Source organism: Patella vulgata, chromosome 3 (genome assembly GCF_932274485.2).
Source record: "Patella vulgata chromosome 3, xgPatVulg1.2, whole genome shotgun sequence".
NCBI classification, from domain to species: Eukaryota; Metazoa; Mollusca; class Gastropoda; family Patellidae; genus Patella; species Patella vulgata.
In genome coordinates this window covers 61,451,208-61,471,372 of record NC_065881.2, presented here as the reverse complement: position 1 = coordinate 61,471,372, position 20,165 = coordinate 61,451,208, and the positions used below count along the sequence as shown (strand labels likewise).

At 36.5% G+C, this 20,165-nt stretch overlaps 1 protein-coding gene across 3 annotated transcripts in view; it reads right to left on the bottom strand.

Moving 5' to 3' along the window:
- Nucleotides 1-4,345: 4,345 nt before the first annotated feature.
- LOC126814213 (protein unc-93 homolog A) overlaps nucleotides 4,346-20,165 on the bottom strand; it is a 133,523-nt gene continuing 117,703 nt past the window's right edge. For all 3 annotated transcript variants that reach the window (XM_050539226.2, XM_050539224.2, XM_050539225.2), the window contains 2 exons: nucleotides 19,001-19,132; nucleotides 4,346-7,498 (listed from right to left, as the gene is read on the bottom strand). In XM_050539226.2, the coding sequence (XP_050395183.1) occupies nucleotides 7,191-7,498; nucleotides 19,001-19,132 (440 nt within the window). In that variant the 3' untranslated portion in view covers nucleotides 4,346-7,190. The remainder of the gene's footprint in view (nucleotides 7,499-19,000; nucleotides 19,133-20,165) is intronic.

Below are 20,165 nucleotides of genomic sequence, written 5' to 3'. Positions count from 1 at the left end.
ATCTTACCGGAAAAAGATGGGCTTTTGATATCCAATATTTAAGACAAAATAAACATTTTACCATTGGCACACGAATCGTGTACCATAATGCGCTTCAGCCCCAGTTGTATCAAGAGACTCGAGGGACGAGGCGAGACACATTGCACCAAATCAAACGGCGTATGTAGACTAGAATAACCAGACGCTAGAAATTTGCACTCGCTTGAGACTGCTGGCTTATTTCGCCGAACATAACTGATTTGAAATTGGAGTAAAACGGAAACCATTGAATGTAAAACAGTTTATATACATTCATATTACAGTATTATATGCGTTGCGATCCACTTTTGTCAATTTCTAGGTCCCCAATGTTAGCGATTTAGCTCCTTTAATAATGATGGTTTTCAGTGGTAGTCTATTAATAGTATTATACTAAGATAAAGATAGACATGAAGCCCAGAAATGTTAGCCCTTCATATAGTTCATATTTTTATTTCTATCAATGAGTTTGAATGGGTTATGCCATCCGAGTAGCCTCAACTAGAACTGAAGCCTTCAAAAACAATGCTAAAAAATATTAGGCCTAGCAGTAGCACTAGCAGTATGTCCATTTGTCAAAAATAAGTTACCCCGTACATTTTTACGAATGTCAAGAATCAATCTGTATCAAACAAAGATGTGTGCCTACTATATAAACATTACTTACCTAAAACTGCAATGTTGGGTATTGACTGTAGTGTTCAACCATAGAACTATACCATCTATGGTTCAACTATTGTGCTCGATGCAGAGGGATTCCTCTTTGCCTCTAACTAACGGTATTCGCAGTAATGGCGCCCAGGAAGACCGATGACGTCACTCTAATTTAAGCACCCGTATGTCATATTTACGGAAGAAATTTCGACTTCTCAAATATTTACAGGCTTGTGTCTGTTATCAGGATGACAGAACTGCGCTGTAGGCGTTTTACAGAAACAATAAAATTGTAAAAATTACAGAAAAGGCTTACAGTGTACGTATGGTCCCTTGCCAGGGCTTTCCTCCTACTCCACTGAACTTCTGAATTGAAGTAGGCCTAATCTTGAGTGCAAACGTCCCACTCACTGACCCACTGTAGCTCCTACTTCATTTAGATTCCGGACATGGGATCTCGGTTATTTTTATTCCATCCGAACGATATGTTGTCTCTTGCCAGACGCTTCGTCCTACACCACTGACAAGGGTGGACATAGCCAGAAAAATCACGATGAACTTTGATGAAGTTAGAGAGCAAACGTGCTACTCACTGAGCCACCGTAGCCCTCACTTCATTCGATTTCGGACGACTATACCACTGACAAGCCAGAACCACGACCGAAAAATGAGAACTTTGATGAAGTAAGAGAGCAAACGTCGTACTCACTGAGCCATCGTAGCTTACACTTCATTTAGATTCCGGACACGGGATCTCGGTTATTTGTATTCCCAAACGCTATACGTTGTCCCTTCTCAGGCCCTCCGTCCTAGGGTGGACATCGCCAGAAAAATCACGACGAACCTTGATGAAGTTTGAGAGCAAACGTCCTACTCACTGGGCCACCGTAGAACCAACTTCATTTTGATTACAGGCACGGGACCTCGTTTTTTTTAATCCCATTCGAACGACTATGCGTTGACCCTTGTCAGACTCTACATCCTACAACACTGACAAGACCACTCATCAAAAAACCCGATGAAAAGTTAGAGGGCAAAGAAAGATTCGACTGATTACAGAATAGAGTACTATCTGTGCAAGAAGAGATTAAAATTGTTTAATTAGGACTATTAAATTTTCTAGACCTTCATACATTTCCGTATATAATTCATGTCCAAATATAAATGCCGATACGGTAGTCAGTGGACATGCGTATAAACTGCACTTCCGAGGCGAGAACACGAGAAGACGAGAAGTCGAGATTGTGACGAAGCGAGGGAGCGAGAACACGAGAAGACGAGATTGACTCAAATGCGAGGGAGCGAGGGAGCGAGAACACGAGGTTTTTCAAAGGCGAGAACACGAGAACACGAGAAGTCGAGGGCGAGAACACGAGAAGATGAGAAGTCGAGGGCGAGAGTGCGAGAACACGAGGTTTTTCAACGGCGAGAACACGAGGGAGCGAGAAGTCGAGGGACGAGGGAACGAGAAGTCGAGGTGAAAGTAATCTCGTGTTCTCGGGGCGAGATCCTCGTATTCTCGCCCTATTTCCTCGTGTTCTCGTCTTCTCGTGTTCTCGCCCTCGACTTCTCGTCTTCTCGTGTTCTCGTGTTCTCGCCCTCGACTTCTCGTGTTCTCGCCCTCGACTTCTCGCGGCGAGAAGACGAGATTCTGAAATGGCCGCAATAGGCTTCCATAATTGTGGATGAGAACAGTTATCTTGGGGTTTCCTACACAATGAACTGTTAATAGAGACTTTTGGCAAGCGTAAATTCCTGGTCCCTATCGCGTATCCGTATGGATTTTGAGTGTGACGTCATCAATGTGTGTGCTTTTCTCATACGTGATACGGCACACGGATACGGCAGCACGTATCGAACAGCTGTCATACGGAAAAGGTCCGTATAAAATTGTCATCTTTTTTTGCTACTTTGAGACGCAGAAATGTTGTATAGCGTTTGTATTATTCATACTTTTCCTGTCTGTCTGTCTGCATGCTGATTGATCTACTTGCTAAATTTAGGGAGGTGGGACCTTGCAAATCTGTAAATTATTTTGTACTAAGGGGTATAAACTTTCTGAAATGATACATTAGTGAAACCAAAAATTTCTGCCGAATCTAAGTCGAAGAATTTTTGATAAGATTCGAAATTAATTTTTTTAATAGCCCAGCGACTTCAGTCCCTCCAGGAAATTGTAGGCTAGTACTTAGGGTGATCTTGGTAGATATCTGCCATCATGTTGTAATACATGTAGAACTAAGCTCAGCTCAGCGACGCGTAAATCTGACAAAACTCTAAGGTTACATTGACTCAACGTATCACGTATACGATATGGATACGTGATACGGATGGGAAAAATTCCGCTTGCCAAAAGTCTTTGGTTCTGTTCCTTGTGTACGGTGCTTAAAAAAACCGTTCCTCTTATATATCTATTTGGTTCTCCATTTTTATACGCCCACATTGAAATGTTTTCGTATATTTTCGTATATTGATACGCGAAGTTTGAGGTCTTGAGAAGAACAATTATATTAATTTCCAATGATATTTGATAACTTGAACAGATAAATCCATGGGCCAAACAAATTCTAATGATCTTCTGATAATTATTTAATGAGTTGTTACTCTTAATCAGATTTTAGTGTACTATAAATGTTTCATTACCGACAAAAGTAAAAATATGCGACAACTCTTGTTGACTGCTCGGACGATTTAGCTGCTGTGGGCGTATGTTTCGTTGCCTGGCAACATATCTCAAGTGGTGCACGTGTTAATGTTTATAGTAGATTTACAACAGGATGGGCTTCGTAAGAAATCACTCAGACTCTACAACATGCAAGTCTATGACTGAGTGGGAATGTGAGATTTGATCACCGGAGAAGGTATTGATTACCGAAACGTATCACCAATACTTTTCTTTTTATTTTCTAAAATTATTGGCGGGAGGGGGTGTGTCAGAGGGCAGACCAGATTTATGCGGGGGGGGGGGGGGGGCAAATGCCTTGGCGCCACAACTTGTTTGTGCCATCAGTCTATCAGCTAAGGGTGGTCCTTTATTTATTTATATGTCCATCAATTTGACTTTTGAATCATGTTGGGGACCCATGTGTGAGTAACCAAAAATTGGGCTGCCACTATGAATCATGGGAATGAACGGTGAAATTCACCATGTGGTGCCCAATGCAATCTATTAAAACCAATCGCTATATGGACAACACATATATATGGAAATCCAACTTTTCAGAACTGTGATTTTTGTGTCTGTACATAGGTTATACGGGTCAACATAAACCTATCCGTTAAAACTGAGAACGTGCCCTTATCTTGTCTTGGCCGATGTGACGCAACCCTTGGGTTATTTGTCACTAGTTCTCACAATGTTTACCTAATAATAAGAAGAGGCTGTTAACATATAATGTCTTTTAATGTTTTCAAGAGATAATAATGATTATGCTTCTTGAGTTTCCGGGTTTATATCCTAATTTCGGTTACCATAGATTTGATTAGCGTGCATTCTAAAGTATTTAATCCGTTTCTAATGGAGAGGATTATAACCCAGACCAAGACATGTTAACAACCTAAGTTTAACTGGACAAGAGGGATTATCGAGTTAATGGCTTAATCTTTAATTTAATTAATAAATAGTTACAATTGAAATATAATGAAATTATTAACAAAAAATAGAGTGGGGGAATATTTCTTTGCAAAACATTTGGGTGGAGAGTTGTGAATTTTTATTCCAAACAATTCATCTGTAGGACTTCATATAAGAGGGATTATCGAGTTAATGGCTTAATCTTTAATTTAATTAATTGTTAGAGTGTACAAAAAATATATGTTTGTTGCACACTATTACAAAACCATTCGCTTTATTAAAACATATGAAGACATCGTCAAATCAACGATGTCCACCATAGTGGCCAGAAAAAAGGCAATAATATGCTATTATTATGCTTTTAAATTATTTGTGGGTGGGTGTTTTTTTAACGAGTTTTATGCCAATTTGAAATGTTAATAAAATTGATAACAGGTCATTTGGTACATGCAGTTATTAGATATTGCATTCGAGTGATTCCTGATGAGTGGGAAAACATTTAAAGGGCATCGTCCCGAGACATGCGGTGTAGAATGTCAAAATGTTTATAGGATTCTGCATGAAGCACCCAAGATGAATGAACGAAGATTTTAGACGCATTGATGAAGATGAGATTAGAAACAGACTTCACAATTAGACCAAAATGCACTTGTACAGACACTAAAATTGCGCCGTGGAATGTGACCATGTCCGTTTCTCCCCTTGATTCTGTAACTTTTCACTGAAATGAAGCACTGCTGTGATAATTATAATCACGTAATTAAATTTAACTTTTGGTCAAAACAATATTTTATTCAGCATTAAGTAATTGGAAATCTCAGATGTAATGAACTTTTATATGAAATTACATAATTATATAATCACACTGGCTTGATTTCATTACTATATATGGAGTGATGAGACTGCTTGGAAACGGAATTGTGTGATTTTGTTAGTTTAATTCTATAGACAATTTGGTGACATTTTCATTCCGTTTATTCAGGAGGTCATTGGATTAGTATCTAAAGACCTGCTTAAGAAAAGTGCCTTCGGCCCTATCACGACAGCATAATAATACCTTCGACCATGATTAGTCAGCCGATCAAATCTTTCGATAATAAAAGCCATAATGTTTCCATAATTAATCCGTTCAAACATTCTGAGTAATTTTCTGTGGTAATTGGTCGGTTGATCCTGAGTCGATCAATCACAACCTGCGTAAACATAGTGTCTGGATAATCAACTGAACATGTATTTCTTTCGTATTTCACGAGAATGTGTATTTTCAAATGTGACAGGTTGAATTAATGTACATGAGACGCTAATTATTTCTTTAGTTAACAATAATATTTGATAGTACAGTAGAGACTGAAAACAACAGCCAGATATCTAGAGTTAAGAAACCGTCACCAAATCTGGTGTTGTACGTCTCTTTAATGGATGCACTTATTCCATCAAATTACAATTGATAAATTTGCTTCAGTAAGACTATTATATAGCTAAAACCAAACATTATAACTATTTTGTTGTTTTTACATGGCAGATTAATATTGTATTCCATGGCATAATACATCAATTTGGTCCCAGGTGTCGCTTTCGATAATCATATATTTTAATCTTCAAGTTGTTAGACTTTCCTAATAAGTATTTTATAATGGATGGGCTCTATTATAAACATTTATGCGAACAGGCTAATTAGTTTATCCGTTGGTTTCATGGATATTTCTCTGCGATTACATCTTAGGACTAATTACGTACACTATTTTGTATAATCCTAAAATAAATGCAAGCCGAAATAGACCAAACGCTGGCGTAGGTTGTTATATCCCTTATTGAATTAGAAAACCAATCCAACCTCAGGTTTTTCACATTTTCATGTAACCGATGAATTCTAGTTACTATGAATAAATGATCACGTTTCGAATCATTGATTATTCTTGAGCAAATAAAATTTCAATCAAAATTAGGTTTTATCATTATCACGTTTAATACCACAAAAATCAATAAGAATATCGATTCGATATTAACCACACTGGACAGTTACATATCAATATAAATAAAGATAAAAGGGAAAGTTTATATACACGATAGGATTTGTATCACTTTCTTTCTCACCGCAACATTTCAGTCTGATTTTTTTAAACACTCCCAACTAAACCATCAAGTCTTATTCTTGTATAGCAACCGCATCGACTCCGCTATATCTGAAGTGCACCGGAAGTTGTCCCGGTACATTCTGTATCTTCTGCTGATTAGCGCGTATCACCAAAACGTGTCAAAAATGTTTTCTGAAAAACATACAAGAAAGCATGAAATATCGTAGTTCTGTATTTCAATTACCCAGCACAAGCAATACACGAGGATATGTGCGATGATTCTCCATTAAAGTCTCCGGTCGTCATCTGGGGGATTGGGGAATTCCTTGTAAACTACAATATTGTGAAAGTTGAATCTCTAAAAGGTACACCAGTCCAATAATGCACACTTCCATTCAGTATTTTCAAGGATATGATGAACTGAATACTTGTCAACATTTGGCATCCTCTATTGACGGTGTAACTGGGAAAATGTCTGCACCACCATTATCGTTGTTAAAATCATTAAACCAACATCTTTTTTTTAACGGGACTTATATTATTGTATGGAATGGATCACGTTTTTCTCTCTCTCTTTCTTTCGTTCATCTTGAAGTTCAGAAAATATGTATTTTGATGAGTATTTGGGACTAGCTGATGTATGTATAGTTTGTCAAAGAATTGTCACTGATAATCTGTGTTGATCGCGTATAATCTTAAATATAAATCACATTTATCAAATTTATTTCCGCCATTAATAGTCAGCGCAGTTGCTGAACAGTTTAGTTTATTCCTGAAAACATGATGATATTATTTTCGGATTTCGAAAAAATGTGGGTTAGTTTTTTCTTTACTGGTCTTAATTATGACGCCAAGTACGTAAACACAAATCACGCAGGTTCTTCAAACTGTGCTTCTGGAGGCATGCCGTTTTGATCTATGATTGACGAGGATGACGATGATTGTAACTCAGTAGTCACAGCACCATTTAGCGGCCGCGTTGTTCGTTTTGCGCGCGATATCCACACCAAACCGATAGCTGAGAAAATATGGAAAGCACCAGCAACGTATAGAGAAATATTCAGGTCATGAACAAAAAGCGACATAAGAAAACTGGTCTCCAATCCAACACCCTGGAACACCCTGTAACCCGCCATTGCTGTAGATTTATGACGACCAAAGTAAGCAGACAAGGCAGCTGAAACGATACAAATATGTCTTTAAATAGTTTGACATTTTATAAATGCAAGTAGATCGCCGTATTATACGGACTTATCTGGACAGATTACAAATGGATGTTTGGGTGGTATACTGTCCTGTATTTTGTTGGGTTATTATAAATAGTTTAGGCCTTCGAATGGTTTGACGATTATTATTGGCGTTATTCAGAAACTGAGGGGATTGGGGAATAGAAAAAGGCTATATAAACCCCTCTCCCGGTTAAAAATGAATACATAAAAAATAAAAATACATAATGTATCTATATGTACACATAACCCATAATGAAATGAATAGATAAAAAATGAATATATATATATGTCATACAACCCATAATAATATATACATGCATGTACACATAAATTTGAAGTATTTAAAATCCGTTAATTTCTTAGAATTGAAATCTTTCTTTTGTTTTTTTTTCAAAAAAAATATGTACATGGTTAAAAAAAAACCCACCGACACATTTTCTTCATGTGTTAGCTTTTCCGTACGATGGCTGATAAGGGACATGAAAAATAATATAATTTGTTTTCTTAATTTTCACCCAAGTCAATTTTAATTTTCACCCAAGTCAATTTTAATTTTCACCTAAGTCAATTTTAATATAATTTGTTTTTTGTAATTTTCACCCAAGTCAATTGAGATGACGTCACGCGCTGGGTGGAAATTCTTGGGTGAAAATTATAAAAATCAAATTATATTAAAATTGACTTGGGTGAAAATTATAAAAAACAAATTATATTAAAATTGACTTGGGTGAAAATTATAAAAAACAAATTATATTAAAATTGACTTGGGTGGGAATTAAAATTGACTTGGGTGAAAATTATAAAAAACAAATTATATTAAAATTGACTTGGGTGAAAATTATAAAAAACAAATTATAATAAAATTGACTTGGGTGAAAATTAAAATTGACTTGGGTGAAAAATATAAAAAAACAAATTATATTATTTTTCATGTCCCTTATCAGCCACCGTATTTTCGATCCATATAGTAGCATTTTAATGTTTTGATGACATCTGAATACAAGAAACATATTAGAAGATAGTGGTAAAGATCTTCTATTGCATTACCACAAGGATATTCATGAGTTTTTGAAATATGTCTTGTAAATCTATGAAAATTTAGATTACTGTAGCCTAGTCTTGGTATGAATAATTTGATTTTTATATTTGCCGATATAATAAAAGAGAGTTTGTTTTTCAGATCATTTTTAGAGAGTTCTTGTTTAATATTTTGAGAAGTAGAATATTTCACCTAATTCTGGATGTGGTTTAACGTCCGACTGTTCTGCTCCGACAGGGCTAATGAAGACGGGCATACACCACACAGTGTGCTGTGAGGTAAATTTTGCCCAGACAGTAGCGCTAGAATTCCAACTGCCAAGGGATCTTTTACGTGCACGCCAATGTGTACACGGGACCTCAGTTTTTCGTCCTATCTGATTCTGGTTTACAGTCCGTTTCTATTCCTTCGAAAAGGCGAATATATACTCTTCAAAAAAAGTAGGGGATATTGAATTGCAAATACCTATGCAGGTTGCGATATCATAAATAGTCATGGACATTTGACACGCTTTGAGAGTATGTTCACAGATGAAGATCTTATCGCCCCAACAGAACCACTGAGCTACACATGCGACACGCAATAGCGCCATACACGTGGGAGGGATTCATTGTCAAATTTGACACTTCAAGGAAGGGTTGATGAAAACTGCCGCGTGCTGGTTTATCCTGTCCATGTTTGCTTTCCTATCGGTTCTTGCATAAGATTTACTGTTTAGCGTATTTTTGCTTTAGTGTGTTACGTTTAATTTGATCGGGAGACGTGTTCGTCGACGCCAATGTCAACCGACAACACTGCAAGAATTGGCCGTGGCACTGCAAGAGGAGTGGGTCAGATTGCCCCAAATCGTGATTGGACGGTTGAGTAGGAGCATGCCACGGCGAATTGCTGAATGTCTGAGGATTGGTGGAACAATTACTCATTATTAAGACAAAAATCAAAAAACGTCCATTTTCACTTTTTACGGTGTATCTCTTTGCGAGTGAAATGGGGCCGTTAGATAAGCCGCCCATATGAACTGTTTATGTTCATGTGTAGGCAATTGGCCTTTTATTAACATACACTGGTTACCTCTAATAAAAACAGCAGTGCATTTCCGCAGTTTTGTATTGTTTCTGAATATTCCCTACTTTTTTTAAGAGTATAGTGCAAATAGTTGCTTGAGACTAGGATAAAAATAACGCAGAGCGAATCCAATTTTAGGTTGCTCATTAACTATATCCTTTAAGTTAATAGTTGCTTTCATTCGAAACCTTTCCGGGCTCGCAAAATGCTCAACCATAAGGGTAATTACTGTTTTAGACATATATCTCAACCTGATTTTTTTGTTTTCGCTTAAGAGTGACACAGTGTGAAAATCAATAAGGTAATGGGCAACTAGAGAAGCAGACGGTAAATTAAACCCAGTCAGAGTTATCGCACCATTCTTGTGCCCTTATATCGTTGGAATAAATAGAGTGCAAATATAAGACGCTAATAAAAACTGGTTAAAGACGCCGTAAAATCCATTGATCACAGGACAAGAGAGCAACTAACTTCACGGATGGATCAAGTTAATTTGAATGAAAACGGTGATGTATAACTTGCAGACTAAAAGGTCCACATACGTTCCAACATTCGCTATATTGTAAAATCATATAAATTAGCCTACTGTACGAATTTTAGAACCCGTGGAGCTTTGTTAATCCCTTTTCCAAGTAATAGAAATTGTTATTTGGGACTATACTAATGTCCAAAAGAAAGTTTACACACTAAAAATATGACTAAGTTTTTTTAAATAAAAAAAATATGATTTAACTACACTGAACATGTCTCGTGCGTCCAAACTCAACATTTCTAATCAAATAAAAGGCAAAACAAATGGACATTGTACCCAAATACCGCATACAATGGAAAAACGACTTTGTTTGAAGCAGGACAAAATGCACAGTGTATACTTTCTTTTGGACATTAGTATATTTTTGTAATGCATATTGTTTAGACGGCGTTGATCAGTAGTGTTTAGTCTATGATGATAATTATTTAATTTGGGTTAAAGTAACAATTCATAATAAATCTTTGAAATGATATCTCTTTGTCATTATTATACTTATAGAAATATGTAATTATAGTTGACAGGCGTTCGTGTTATATTCTTGTCATCTTCTGTTTACATCATCTGTACTGTGAACCACGGTGGCTCAGCGAGACAGGCGCTGCCTCACTAAACAGTAGTCCTGGGTTCAATTTCTCGGAATTTTTCAAGCAATCGCATCTAGTCGTTCGGATGCGATGAAAATCCGAGGCCCGGTGTACACTTTGATGTGCACGTAAAAGAGAGTATGCGAACACGCCGTTATCCCCTCATGACACATGCCCTTGGCGTACTGCAAATTCTCTATGAATAACTAGTAAACGAAATAGAGAGTATATTTTCATCCGATTTTAATGAAACTTTGTGAGTTGTTTTCCACGAGATCTCAGACAAGTTTGAGATTAGTAAATTAATTGCGGAGTTGTCGCCCTTGGCTTCGTTGAAACAAATAGTTTGTGACTTATTTAAGTGCTCGTTGTTATCTTTACGGAAACAGTATCTTGGTCTGTTTTCTATCAAATAGTGATGAGTGTCGTATTCTTTACTAGAGCAGGAAAAAACATGTCCTGTTCAAACAGCGAACAATAATTGTCATACTTAGACGGAATGTTTCTACCATATAATTAAAGCATAAGATGTCATCCTATTGTATCCCAAAAGTATTTTATAATTGTTGAAGTGTGCGTTAAATAATTGAGACTGCTGTGATGATGGGGTTTCATACATAAATAAAAAAACCCCATTATAATCTATCATGTATTTTTCTAATTATATTAGATTCCAAATTGACAATGACTCACGGGGGTTCTTTCTTACTGATACTTTCATTTCGCCGCATTATCTACAACGTTCAATTTACCATCATTTTTACATAATAATAGTTTTATAATAGCTGATATGGGGGTATAAGCTGTTGGTAGCTAGCTGTACCATGTAACATTTGATATATTATTGATTCAATTCTACAATAACACGGTTTAAGGGGAACTCCACTTTTCATAAACGAATTATACGCGTTGTTTGATTATCAAATATTTAAGATGATAGAGAAAGAAATTATACTGGAGAATAATTTGCAAAAACTTCACAGCCTCTTAAGTGGTTTAAATTAGAGTTGAGGCTGGGTAAAATGATAAAGCCTTAATTACTCCATGACGTAATATATATCCGAACCCCCGGGGTTTACAACACAGTACAATCAACCAACTTCTTTAAAGGGTTTGTACTCTATAAAACCCGTTTCTCGAATAGCCAATGGACAACGGACAAGAACGATTTTAATAGATCATTATATATACTAACAAATCATTTAAAGGTACCGGTACGACATTGCTGATTAAAGGGAAATGTGGTTTTGTCTGACATTGCTATGATCGCCTTTATTACTGTCCAAAGAACCTTGGTATTGCTTTAATCGTCTAAATTACTATCAACATAACCCCAAGACGTAAAGCACATTATCGTTAAACAAAACCCGGTATATGCTGATTGAATTCCCCTTTAAGCAACAGTAACTTATCAGTTCTTTGCAAAAAAACAAAATCCCTGAAAATCATCATTGAGTTTGTCATCGCCAGCGGGTATTATATTTCTCTAATCCCAGATTACGATAGAATGCCATAAAAAGGCCACCAACAGCCTACAGTCACAAAAAAGAACAACTCGGTTATAATGCTGCTTGGAACTACAAATGCAACAGAAAGAACCACAGATGCAAGTTAAGACCACCATATTGACTACATGATAATTTGTTTTCGGGTCAGATTATTAACTAAGAAATGTCGTAAATAATTAAAGTTAATATCTATACGATCCCTGAAGCGCCCCTGTAATAACCGGCAACACGCTATTATCAATAATTAAAGGATGTGTATTACGAATGGATATTCCCTTGCCTGAAGAGACGAAGAATAGATAACTTATTTTTATCTTAGATGTTAGTCAAGATGTCACAGGATTCTTGGAGAGAACTTAATCTTGTAATTTGAATAATATACACATGCAGCCGTAAGTGAAGTTCCCACGCACTGAAATTCAAATAAATGATAGATAAGAAATTGTCGGTTCTACCAGGAACACAAGCGTCGTTCTCAAATCTCAGACATTCACCTAATGAACATTTACATCAAGTTTAAACATTCTACCTCAATTGAAAGCAGAATTGTTACGTCCCCAAAGTCCTGACCAATCAAATTGCTTATCGCTCCTTAGCCTAAGCAGAAAATTCTTATCTTCGAACTTAGTCAAGGTAATGACATAATGAATCTATACTCAGAGTTTCATCCCTTTCACTTAATTATAACCAAAGTTATCGTGCCCCAAAGCATCAACCAATCAGATTGCTTATTTCTGCTTACAGTAAGCAGACAATGTTTCTCATCGAAGTCCATTAAGGCATTCACCTAATGAACGCCTACACAAGGTTTGAACATTCTACCTTAATTAGAAGGAGAGTTATTGTGTTCCAAAGTCTCGGCCAATCAAATTGCTTATCCCTGCCTACCTAATGAACGCCTACACCAAGTTTGAACATTCTACCTTAATTAGAAGGAGAGTTATTGTGTTCCAAAGTCTCGGCCAATCAAATTGCTTACCCTGAACAGAAAATGCTTATTATCGAACTTAGTCAAGGTATTGATGTGATTAAACTATACACCACGTGTCCTCACTCTCACATAATTAGAACTAATGTTATCGTGTCCCAAATCATCAACCAATCAAATTGCTTATCTCTGCTTACCCTAAGCCGAAAATTCTCATCTTCGAACTTCATCAAGGCATTCACTTAATAAACACCTACTCCAAGTGTGACCATTCTTACTCAATCAGAATGAGATTTATTGTGTTCCAAAGTCTCGACCAATCAAATTGCTTATAGCTCTGCACACCCTTAGCAGAAAATGCTCATGAACAAACTTAGTCAAGGTATTGATGTAATAAAACTATACACTAAATTTCATCACTCTCACTTAATTAGACAGACAGACAGACAGGCTGAAATGTGTTTAAAGTCCACTCGACACAAACTAGGTCATTTCGGGACTAACATATGGTTTAATTTTATTTCAATAATTCGCTTGCGCGTAGGGGTCTTTAGCAGTGGGAGGAAACCGGAGGACCCGGAGAAAACCCACGAGGTTGGACAGGCGACCCTACTCCTTGTCACGTACAACCGGGGATTCGAAACCGCGCCAGTTGGCTCAATGACAGGCCTTATGCTACAGCGCGCACGTGCTAACCATTCGGCCATCCAACCCCCTCACTTAATTAGAGAGAGAGAGATGGGGTTTAACGTCCACTCGACACAAACTAGGTCATTTCGGGACTAACATATGGTTTAATTTTATTTCAATAATTCGCTTGCATAGGGGTCTTTAGCAGTGGGGGGAAACCGGAGGACCCGGAGAAAACCCACGAGGTTGGACAGGCGATCCTACTCCTTGTCACGTACAACCGGGGATTCGAAACCACGCCAGTCGACTCAATGACAGACTTTATGATACAGCGCGCGCACGCTAACCATTCAGCCATCCAACCCCCCCACTTAATTAGAACTAAAGTTATCATGTCCCAAAGCATCAACCAATCAAATTGCTTATCTCTGCTTACCCTAAGCAGAAAATGCTCATCTTCGAACTCCATCAAGACATTGGCCTAATAAACACCTACATCAAGTTTGAACATTCTAGCTCAATTAGAAGGAGAGTTATTGTGTCCCAAAAAGTGTGACGGACAGACAGACGGTCGGACGGACGGACGAACCCGTTTTTAAAGTCCCCTGCAGTCGAATGTAGTGCCGCTGTCCGGGCAAAATTTCCCTATATATGGCGTATGGCAGTCTTCCTTGGCCCAGTAGGACGGTAATTAAACTGTCAAATGTATGCAAATTTGTACACGGGACCTCAGTTTTTCGTGCAACCCGAACGACTATACGACTATCTCGGTTAGGGTCAGCCGCATCCAGGTTTTGTCATGGATTATAACTCCCATACTAAAGTAGTGTTAATTGAAATACAATGATGGAAATGTCAATTAAATCAAGGTCAGCATGTATGTCAAGGGTATTAACTTCACAAACCTGTGAAAACCTTACGCGATCAGTACATTATTTTTTAGAGTCTGTTCTGTAGATAACTGCCGTTGTCATTTCTCGGGATCACGTCATTTGCTTTCTTACCTGAAAACTTTTGAGTCGACGTCATTTTGAATGGGACAGTCGGGTTACTGGAAACACAACATATGCATTATTGCGTGCTACTACTATACGCAACGTTCGTAACCGTCTCTAGAGATGGGATACCCCACACCACTATTCATTTATATGAAGAGATCTCGATTATCGTTTTAGCCTGCTGTAACATATTAGAATGGCGGCATCACATGGTGCCTAATGACCACCAATAACTCATTTGCTAATGAGAATATTTAGCATATACATCAGCAACATTTAGACCTGCTGAAATTATGCCTTTCAACATGTCTAAATAAACTGTAATTAACTGAAGAACTGTAAATACTGTATTCATAGTTTTGACGCCAAATCAGTCTATTCCTAATAGAAATGATAATGGGGGTTCCAGGTCTATCTCATTTTTATACAAATTTTTAAAAGCTCCTAGCAAAATATGACGTCAACATGGTGCAATTGTCGAATTGTTTTAATGTATCGTCTTCCTTTCACTATTTCACAGTTGTTGGCAGATGTGACAGTCGTCTTATGATCGATGCCATCTTGATGACAATATGGATAAAAATAGTAACTAATAAGAGATAAATCACAGACCGTTGGAGTCCTACAAGTAACACCATTTACAGCAATCAGGCATATGTTACTCAAAATGTCACGAATACTTTAAAACTAAACGGAATTTGGAACAATTTTGTGTATGATGATGTAAATGAAAACCCTATAGTGATCATGTTTACTGCAAGTAATCATAGATCAAGACCTGTTAAAATCAACCACCCATGTCTTCCAAAACTGACTCGGGTACTTATGGGCCATCATTCAGTAGTGTTTGCTTTGCAACGTTCTTTTTCGCAAGCCCAGATTGAGAATGCTGTGGCTGGTATGGTAAATTTGATTGCCGATGATAAACGACAGCTTCTACTGAACTGAGGTTAATTTTATCTGACTATCGCAATTGCGTAGACACCCGCCCTATAGGACTCTAACTGTATTATTTTGGGATCGGAAGCATTCTATCAAAAATATCCCTTTCTTGTGCAATCCTACTGTTAAAAGGTAATATTGACAATGTGAAAAAGCTGTCAGGTATTCTGATTTATACAAGTTATCGTCACTCGATTGTGTAAACATTTAGTTTGGCATTAAGCCAGAGTAGATGACGTAATTGTCCCTTTATATAAACTGCGTGTGTAAAAAAATATCAGCAATTCGTGTAAAGTTAGGAAAACTGGAAACCCGTCTACATTACATGGAGGGCCCTCACATATGGGGCGGGGGACTGAGGGGGGCATATGTCCGGGGTGACACTTCTTGGTGGAGGGGGGGGGGGCAAATTATCTAAGTGCATAACTGGACCCTTTGAAATTTATGGACTAGCCTCCTTGGAGGATGAAATAGCAAATCATCGGCCTTCGGTTCCCCCAATCCTGTGAAAACCAGTTCATATTTCAGCCAATAGAGAGGGTAGAATTGTGATTTTTTCCAAGATTATTACAGGTTTGTCGATCAAATGGAGAGTTGGAGGGGAAATAAACATAAAAATTCTACATATAAGTTGATTCAATAACTAGTAGTTATTTAGATAAAGTTTTAAAAGTATAAAAATTTCTTTAATCATAAAAATCAACTGAGCGCAGACTCTGAACAAAGCAGTTACAGTATGCAAGGGGGTGGGGGCGTCACTAAAACCTTTTCTCTGGGGCGCCACAAAGGCTTGTGAGGACCCTGACTATGGCCTGTCTATGAACAGAGCACATTTTTTCCTAGATAATATTCATATCCATGTTTATTAGTTAAAACCCTTTTCTAGAAGTATATTATGTTGTTTCGTTTAATTGACCACTGCATAACTCCAGGGCAGATCAGTCTGTTAAAACTTCCTTTGATAATTTGATATTTTTGGATCGATCGAAAGCACCCAGGGTCAGAGTATTAAAACTTTGTGTAAATGTTTGGAAACATGAAACTCTAAATTAAGTTAATATTTTCTTATTTTATAGCCATAGTAAAATTTGCATTAAAATGATTTGATTTCAAGTCTGCAAGAATAAATGATAACTCTTTTTCTCTCTTTTTATCAACATAATAGAAGTTTATAAAACACATTCTGGTATTTCGAAAAACAATATATGTAATGCTCTTTAATCATGCACTGGAAGTTTTACTTAGAACACACAAGGTGATCATTAAAAATACAAATAGCATGAAACTTCTATTTTACTATATATAATCGCTATGGATTATAGCTTCGAGGAATATTAGCTGTCTCTTTTTTTTACCCTGACAGCTTCTTGTCTTATCGAAATACATTTTAATAAAAACACTTAAAATAAGCCATTTCTGCGCACATTAAACTAAATTCAACAGAAACAAGTGGTTGCCATGCAAGATACGACTACATTTTGCAAGAGATGGACATAGAACAAGCCAAAAATGCGAGCAATAATGCAGGAAGTTACGGTCCGATATGTGCAAGTATCAAAAGGAACCCAGGTCTTTAGGATATAAACATACATTTTAAGTATTCTGGAAATCGGACAAAAGTGACCTCTAGAGCGTCCACAACCTTGATATTACATACTTTTACATTATTTGCGTACAGAGAGCGGCAGTTTCACGAATTTTGACTTGTAAAATCGGATAAAAATTGCGACCTCTATGGGCCCACAAGCTAAAATCGCGATATTTTAGAACAATATGGGGCCATAATCCAAGAAGTTAAGGTCCGTTAAGCTCGAGTGGCATTTCAATGTCAAACACAAAATCACGGTGATCTTTTTGTAAGAAAATCTTTGTGCAAGTTTGAAGACAGAGAAAGTTCTAAGTAAGTAAAATGGTTGTGAATTTTTTTCATGACACTTTATCCAAATCAAAACCCTTTCATAAAGTTTATATAAAAAAATGGGCAATATTTGCAATTACTGTCATATATTTTTTCAGTGGGACGTATCAGTCCCGCCAGGCAGATTGTATACCCATATGGGTCCTGGGACTCTGAAGTACAAATACGGTTTTTTTTTTCAAATTTATCGGAATTTTCCATTGCGAATGATTAATATGTCTGAATTTATCCTTTTACAACATGACAAAGAGATTTTAAATTACAATTGGTCTGTGAAATGATATATGTTTTCTAAGAAAACATCAAATCTCGCAAACAGAGTAAATGCTGTAATAAATCAAGAAATTGTTTTCTAGATTTTCATGGTGCGGTTGGAAATAAACTATACATTTGAATTTCAAGTTAAAATTGTTTACGCCTTTAGTTGAATGGATTTAACTATGGATTATTGTTTCAAATTGTTGAGAAAATATAGGTTTCTTTGTTTGAATTGTCTGTTTAGTGTTGTGGATTAAAGTTATGATGAAAATACGGATTTCAAGAATAATTTAAACCTTTTTGTATTGAAAATAATTTACCCCTTTGCCGCCCGTCGGGACATTCAAGTCGCACACCCACCCGCTTCAACAAAATTTGTTAAACTTAAAAATAATTTTGTGGATACCCTAACCAAACCCAAATCATCTATAAAATATCATAAAACAAGAAATTATTTTAAAATTTAACCACTTGGGCCCCAAAGGGATATATATTCATGGCTATCTCAGTACCTAGGTAAATTTAACACCCATACGCTGAACTATGAGTTTATTTAATGGCAGAGGGAGGATGTCAATGCACAGACAACGAAAAATTCACAGGGTAAAGGGACATTGAAAGAAAAAAAAGCTGTTTTTTCTGTTTGGGCAGTAAGGGAATACGAAATGGTGCTTGTTAAGATTTTATTTTCCCACGAAAACACGGATTTTTGTTTAATAGCTTGATGGGGGGCGGGTGTGGGCAAACTAAAGGACCACCCTAGCGGTGCACTCTAACTCGGTCAACGGTCAGGCGTGTTGAATCCATCCAATCTATTCTATGATTTTCTGAACCCAGAGCCTCTAAAATTGCCATTTATTGAATTCACGCGTCAGTAAGAATGAATTCTAACAATTCAGACATTTCATAAACATGCCCACTGCCCAGACTGAACTAGGATTTTAATTACTGAGTACAATATCTTGTCTGACAATGATAAATAATATTTATAGGTTTTGTTTAAATGAATTAATACCCAAAGTCAATAATATAATAAAGCATTGTATACCTTGCATCTGAGACTGCATGACGCCATCTGCCAAACCCCAACAAGCGATAAATAGAAGAAGCCAAATAGAATCTTGCTTTGTAGGTTTCCATATATAACTTGTAATTAGTATAAAAGAAGTTAGGAAAAATCCTGAAATAGGAAAAAAAGAGGATAAATATATGCATTTATCAAATAAATTAATCAAGTTTGCTTCAGTATATGCGATTATGAGAGCCGCAAGGTATTATAAAGTCATCGGACTTTCTAAGTCATGAAAAGAAAACATTTCTGAAAATTTGTAAGTGCATCAAGCAACGCATTCTTCAAATTATATAATCATATAATTTTTTATAGTAGTCATTGGCTTCCTGTATCATTCAGAATTGATTTTAAAATATTGTTAATCACATACAAATGTCTAAAACGGCGTATGGCACTATTTTGTGTAACCTTAAAATAGACGAAAATGATTCTGAAAGTACATATTAACGTAATATGAATAAATGTAAAGTGATTTATATTCAATTTTTGAAAAAAATATTGTAATTTCTAATCAGTTATATTCGGTGAAATACGTGACTAGTTCAAACTGAAGGACAGTCGTTTATGCCTGCTTAGTCCATTCCACAAGTTTGTTTTATAATTATTTTGTTGTTTGTGAATCAGCCTTTACTTATTACTTCTACATTGTCTCGTAGGATATGTTTTTAGTTGTTCATTACGAAATGGTACCCGAAACCATAGAATACACGACTTGTGTACTGATTATAAAATGTTAAATGTGTCTTGAATATTGGAGTCCTATATTTTCATGGCACGATAGCATCATAAATTGTAATTCGAATATAATAGAAACAATTGAGTTAGAGATTTAGCTCCTTTAAAGATACATTATGGGAGATTCGGTAACGAGTTGGCAGTTCTCACTATAATAGTTAAAAACTAGATAATGTAAAGGCAATTTGCTGAAAATTTAATTCAAATTGATCCACTGAAATTCCCATAAGCCTTATCATTACTAGAGTACGATAAACAGCATAGTCTCGATTATCGATTTAATCGTTTAATCGAGAAGGAAAGTTATGCAGTAAATCTGCTTACAATCCACTAAAGATCGCAGGCTAGCGCTGTCATCTAGAGTTGATTATGGCCTGAATAGGTTAATTAATGTCTAATTAATAAT